Genomic DNA, 7,128 nt, shown 5'->3' with positions numbered 1-7,128 from the left:
CAAAATTGATCACATACCAGGACACAAGGCAAGTCTCTACAAACAAAAGAAAACTGAAATAATGTTCTGTATTTCATTTGATCACAATGGAATATTAACAGCTGTTAAGCATAATTATTTAGAATTCAAATAGAAATCACATTGGTTTAGGGAAATGGTAGTATTAGCTTCCCTTCTAGAGTCTAGAGTCTACAAACTCTGAAGCCACAAGTAATTGGCTAGATTTACAGATCCAGGCATAAATTCACTGCCATTTTATGGGATTTAAGTCCAATTAGACAGCTCTTGGTTATTCCTCAAATATAAATGCCATTATTGCACCATTGAGCATCGCTGGATGGACTGGTCGTTAGGGTCCACAGGGCTTCTCAGCTGGGTTGGACTACTGAATTGCTTTACTCCCTTGACATTTCAACAATACCTTTTAATAGGATGAGAGATAGTATTCGGTGTGTGTGTGTGTGTGTGTGTGTGTGTGTGTGTGTGTGTGTGTGTGTGATAGTGTATGTACTTGTTAGTGTGGGTGTTTGAATATATGTATGCAAGTGTGCATGCATGTGTATACATATATGTGTGAAGACCCGAGGCTGAAAATGAATGTCTGTCCTGGATCACACTGAATCATCAATTTATCTAGATTGTCTAGCCAATAAACTTCAAGGATCCAGCTGTTTTCTTCACCTCACAACAATCCTAGTACTAGAGTTATAGGCACATGCATTATGTTCAGCTGTTTATGAAAGGAAATTTACTGACTGAGCCATTTTATCTGCCTATTTTTATCTTGATTTATATATGTCAGTTTCCATTATTGTCTCAATTTTGTCCTCTAAACAGAATTCTTGCTCTTGTCCTTCCAGGTGTCTGGAGTCTTTGAACACTACTTCTTCCTGTGCCTGAAGTCAAAATGGCAGCACAATGTATATACTTTTGGTGGCCTATTTTGTTAGTTAATTATCCAGTTTTAAAAATACATGGTTTCAACTGACTAAAAATATTTTTATATTAATTAAGCGCATTGTATTTACAGTAGAGATAAGAAATGAGTCTTTGGCGGGAGAGAAGGCTCGGGAATAAATTGTCATGCAAACATGATGACCAGAGTTCAGACCCACAGAATCTATATAAAAAACTGTGTGTGATGGCATACATCTGCAACCCCAGCTCTGGAGGACAGGGCAGGCACAAAGGTAGAAAATCCAAGTCCAGTGGATATTCATTCTAGTTACAATGGTGACATTCACGGCTATAGATCATCTCAAACTAACTCATGGTATAAAGTGACTGAGAAAGATGCTATAAGTCATCCTCTGGCTTCCACGTTTATGTGCACAAGCAGGTGTATCCACAAATATACACCCCACACACACATGCAGACACACATGCACATAACAAACAAACAAGAAACAGATCTATAAATATAAATTCTATGATTTATTCAGATATTATTGAACTTCTCTGTGTTAATCAAGACTATAAGAAGGAACCAAGTGTGTCTTTTGTCACACTGTGTCTGTTTTATTAGTTTCTTCTGTGTAGAAAGTCAGTTTTCATGTGCCCTAGAGAGTGCTTTTGATTTTACAAAGGTTTGATGAGTTCACCAATTAATAATTTTTCCCTTCTTTCCATGTTTACTTCATTCTATTTCATTTCATTTTTTTCTTTTTTTCTGCATCATGACACAAAGTATCTTACTGATGATAGAGACTTCTGATCTCCATGGAATATTTTTGGAGACACTGTCTGCCCAGCTCTTTGGTTTCCATCCTCATGGGAAAATTTCATTCTGGATTCATTCCAGGCCTATTTACCACTAGAATCAGTGAAATAGTACAAGAAAAATGTAAATTCATGAAACATGACATTAGGATATCATCTAGAAATTTTGCTATTGTTTGCTAATGCCAGCGAATCTGAGTCAGGAACTGAACATTGAGAAATTACAGTCAGTGATGCAGAAAAACTTCAGGCTAATGGAAGGTTTGTTTCTATCCATATTTCTGTGTACTCCTAAGCATACTAGAATTTATGTATAGTGTTTACCAAAATAATAAGAAAAATTCTCACTGACTTCTTTTACCTTTTATTTCTAAACCGTGTTTTGAAAATTCTGCTAAAATCAGGAACTTCTTAATGTAAACTATGGATTTAAAGAAACTTAATTATTTAGTTAACAGCCCTTGCTAGAGGTCATTTTTTATCACTTCTCTAGTTTGAATATTAATCAGTTATATAGCTGTTAACCTTTGTATTCAAGAGGGTCAACTATTACATATATATATATATATATATATATATATATATATATATATATCAATCTTACTCTAATATACTTTTAAAGGCTCAAAATGTGCTAACATATGAAAATTCATCATGTTATTCTAGTATCAATAGAGCAATTATAAGACATTTTTTGGGGTAACAGGTATAAATGTTGTAAAGTTAATGTATATGATTATACAATTTAAAAGTCAACTTCATAGTTTGTGATGGAACTATTGTTTATAAGCATTCTTTTCTACTCTGTGATAATTATTGAGTAGTAGATGAGCATGTTTCTCACTCTAGTGACCCTAAGTCACTTAAATCTATTCTTAATATTTTAATTTTCTAAATCATAAATTTGGAATAAAAGGGTTTTTTTTTTGCCATTTTCCAGTTTTATCTTCATATTATCTATGAAGAGTGAGCAGAAGAGGAATTACTCAGAGGTAACAGAGTTCATCCTGTTGGGATTTAACATCCCTCCCAAGTTTCAAGTGTTCTTATTTTTAATGTTTCTGATGATCTACATGGTCACCGTGGTAGGGAATGTCAGCATGATAATTGTCATTAAGATGGACTCCAGACTCCAAACACCTATGTATTTCTTCCTTAGAAACTTGTCTTATTTAGATCTCTGCTATTCCACAGTCATTGCTCCAAAAACCTTAGCCAACTTCTTGACAAGTGAAAAGAAAATTTCCTACAATGGTTGTGCAGCCCAGTTCTTCTTCTTTGCTTTGTTTGTTACAACTGAAGGTTTCCTTCTTGCTGTCATGGCATTTGATCGATTCTCAGCCATTTGCTCCCCTCTCCATTACCCTGTGCACATGTCCCAAAAGGTATGTGTTCAGTTGGTAACTGGCTCCTACATCTGTGGATGCATCAACTCCATAGTACAAACAGGTTTCACTTTTAGCTTGCGTTTCTGTGGAGAAAACAGGCTGGACCACTTTTTCTGTGATGTCCCAGCTCTGATTAAGATCTCATGTGTTGACACCTTTGTGAATGAGATTGTACTGTTTATTCTCTCTGCTCTCATCATCATCTCCACCACATCCATCATTCTGGTCTCCTATGGGTACATCCTTTCCACTGTCCTGAAGATCCCCTCCACCCATGGCAGGAGTAAGACCTTCTCCACTTGTGGTTCTCATATAGCAGTGGTGAGTTTATTCTATGGAACTGTGTTCTTCATGTATGCCCAGCCTGGGTCCATCTCCTCACCAGAGAAAAGCAAGGTTGTAGCTGTGTTTTATACACTTATAATACCCATGCTGAACCCTTTAATATATAGTCTAAGAAACAAAGATGTGAAAGATGCTGTGAAAAAAATATTAGGTGGAAAAAGTTCCGAGTGATATTTATGAATCCTTTATTTAGTGAACAAAATTTCTTTTTTAAGTTGTATATGACAACAAATATAATTTTATAAGTAATAATTCTAGTACAGATGCATAGAACATTATTTTTTTTGTACTGAATATAGGAAAGCAAATAACTTCTCACTTTATAATATAATTTCATTTGATTAAGTAGTAAATACGAAAATTTATTCTTATATAATTGTTAAAAAATATGCCATATATATTTTTACACTCTTTTTTGTTATAAGTTCTAAGGTATTGTGATAGTGGCTAAAATGAAAGCGTGATCATATCATACATTTTGGATGAAAGCTTATTGTGGCCCAAGTAGTTACATCTACATTCTAAGAACTATCACCTTTGGAGTTAAAAAAAAGCATATGTGAAGCATTTCTTCTCACAAATATGTGGCAATACTATTCTGTTAAACTGTATTTTCTCATTCTCCCTCTTAATAAAAAGTATTATATTAATTAAAATTCTGTACAGCTATTTTCTATTAATTTAAACATATCTTCTTGTGGAAAGGAGAGCAGCTCATAGGACTCTTACAGCAAAATGAAACTTAAATGACTCAGAAAATTCATGAAACTTAACAGGCTTTGAAAGACCGGGATTCCAAGGATATAAAACAGTAAACTACTGCTGTGGAGATAAGACTGTCTTTGGTGGAGCTGGCCACACATTAAGCAGAAAGGTGCACAAAGGTAACTTTCATGAGTTGTCAGTAAGAGTAGTTTGGATTTGGAGGTGATTTAGATACCTTTATGGCACCTATCATCCTATAAGTACCCTCCAATAAATTTATCGGTCTAACAAGCTAGATGTTGGTGGAAAAACTGGGATAAGTAGATATTTATTCATGTCTTCATGCTGAAGTCACACAACACAATTGGTACCCAAAGAGGAGCCAACCAATAGACCCAAGGATGAATTGTGAGAAACAGTTCTTTGGCTCCTGAGATAGATGACAAGACTTGTGATTAAGAATGACTTATCGGAGGGGGAAGTGTTCATTGGGGCAGTCTGTATATGTCTACAGTTCCCCATATGTTATAAAATGGTGTTCCTCTTTGCTTTTGTGGCAATTGGATACTCTTTGTGATGGGTGATATGTCATGCAACAAAGAATGATCCATCCAAGAGTGGAGTATAGTTTTAGTGGAAGTCCCATACAGTCATCCTCTAAGAAGAACATGGTGGCATGCCTCACTGATGAGTGGGAAACACTTAATAAGTACAGGAATAGCACCAAATGGGTGTGGACTACAGATTCTATTGTAGTTAATGAAAGCATGTAAGGAATGGGAATGTAACCAAACTCTGTCAATTATTTCATGGGCTTTACATGGACCTGAGGCAGAGGTCTGAAAAACTTAGCTATGTAAGAGAGGAATTACAGTAGGAAAAATGCATGAAGATGCTTAATCATTAGCTTGATATTTGTAAGGGAGTGTAATAAGAAAGAAAGATGAAAAGGGAGTATTTGTTTGTCATTTATTATAGCTATCATAATGCAAGGGCAAGATTGTACAAATTAGGAATGTATTAAAGATTCCTTCCTGGGATTCAAAGACTTAAAACTCACGGGAAGTACTTGACAGTGAGGAGAAAAAGCTGAAGTGACAGAGCATACCATTTATGTCTAATAATGATAGAAAATGTGATAATCATGGAGTATCTGAACTGCTTTAAATATGGAAGAAATAAGCCAAAAATGAAAGGGCCTTCTAATGCCTGTATTCTGAGGTTGGGGGACATAGGACTGAAAGGGACTCTAAGTGTTATGGAAGCAGAGAAACAGAGTAATATGTCTACCCTTCCTTCCTTGAGACAGGTTCCATAACCTGAAGCAGAGAAAGGGAACTCATTCCCTGACAGACTGGCCATAGGAGTCAAGGAACATTTGGTTATTTCTCTCTGAGGTCATGAATATAAGAAATTAGAGGACAAGAGAAGAAGAATCAGTGTACTGAGGTAACTGGATATGTATGCTGTAGCATTTGATGTTCAGTTCACAGAGGAGTTTTAATAAAGTAGTTTTATATAGAAGAGATCTTGGGACTGGTATTGAGTGTTAGTAGATTTGCTGAACTCAATAGGTGGGCATGATCTTTATGAAGTAGGAGAGGTTCTGAAGATCATGGGGCAAAACAGATAACAACAGTGCTCATCTAGGTCTCTTAAAGGTAAATATGGAAAGATTCTCATTTAGCAAGATGTCCTAGGGAAAATACAGGCAGAGAGCAAAGTCATTGAATTTATGAATAAAGCCCAGCAACTGTTCACATAAAAAACAAAGGGCATAATAGTACAGCCTACAAAGATTAGACAATTATCTTTCCCCAAAGAGTACACTGTGAACACATCTCCCAAGGTAAAAAAAAAACAAACCATATTGGTGGCTGAGAATGTTCACCTAACCTGGAGCACCTTCAGCAGCTGTGTGTGGCCAATGGAGAGGTAAGATTGTAGCCCTGCTCCTCTCTGAGATTTAGGTTTCCTGAGTAGAGCAAGGTGGCCCAGCCTAGACCACTAGGAATAAAAAGATGTGCAGTGATCCTACAGCAATAGTCAAATCCCAGGATGAGGACAGTATAGTGATCACTGAAAATGACTCTAGATTAGGGAGTGCCAGATGTGGTAGTATACCCCATGTATGCTGATGACCCCCAACATTGATCTTTTGAATAATGTTTCACTCAAGTTGTCTTTCATGCTGTACCGAATCATGCTAATATTTTATCTTATTATTTTATTACCTACTGAATACCCAAACCAATCGGAAGTTGAAAGGGAAGATAAAGAATTTTTTAAGAATACTGTTTATTCTCTTTTAAATTTTATTTTCATTGTATGTTATCCTTTGAATGTCATATGAATTTGGAAGCTCCTGGAAGGACATAAAATAATTGAAGAGTTTTAACAAAGGCACCATACATATGTGTGTGTGTGTGGTGGGGGGAAGGACTCTGAGGAGCCATAATGTTGTTAGATGAAAACCTCAGTGCTAGGGTGAGCTACCTCACCTTAGGGAGACCTCCCAAACCTTAAGGCTATTGTCACTGCTGTTGACTCCATGCCAGAACAATAGAGTAAGTCAATATTGTTGAGGATACTGCAAGCTTTGGTTGCAGGGCATGCAGAAATCAAACTGATGGAGGTGGGTGGTATCTGCTAGCTGACTTCCTTAGTTCCAGAATGTACTTTGTTCATTGTTGGGGATTAATTTTCACTCACAATCCTGATCAGTTATGGACCCTGCATGCTACACTGCCAACATGTCAGGCAAGAGAGATCAATGGTACATTATTGGCAAATTATTATGGATTAAGCAAACTGCTTTATGATTAGATTCAAATCCTGCCTCATAGATATTGTAAGACAGGACAAAAATCTTTGAATGCCACAGTGACAAGAATACAGCTATTGTTTTTTGAAAAATAGGTATGGTGTGCTTGTCAAACTGACCTGTAAACATTTGTGTTTGTGCCAATAG

General features: G+C 36.2%; 1 protein-coding gene across 1 annotated transcript; it reads left to right on the top strand.

Moving 5' to 3' along the window:
- The first annotated feature begins 2,678 nt into the window (after positions 1-2,678).
- LOC128120083 (olfactory receptor 12-like) lies at positions 2,679-3,623 on the top strand. The gene has a single exon (XM_052753838.1). The coding sequence runs from the start codon at positions 2,679-2,681 to the stop codon at positions 3,621-3,623; it is 945 nt and encodes a 314-aa protein (XP_052609798.1).
- The last annotated feature ends 3,505 nt before the right edge of the window (positions 3,624-7,128 follow it).

This window comes from Peromyscus californicus, unplaced genomic scaffold (assembly GCF_007827085.1).
Source record: "Peromyscus californicus insignis strain IS unplaced genomic scaffold, ASM782708v3 Scaffold_24__1_contigs__length_46423439, whole genome shotgun sequence".
Classification (NCBI taxonomy): domain Eukaryota; kingdom Metazoa; phylum Chordata; class Mammalia; order Rodentia; family Cricetidae; genus Peromyscus; species Peromyscus californicus.
The sequence above is the reverse complement of the archived record's forward strand: the minus strand, read 5'-3'. Positions and strand labels throughout refer to the sequence as shown.

Coding starts and splice junctions, on each gene's coding strand:
- LOC128120083 (XM_052753838.1), top strand. CDS start 2,679: ATGAAGAGTGAGCAGAAGAGGAATTACTCAGAGGTAACAGAGTTCATC.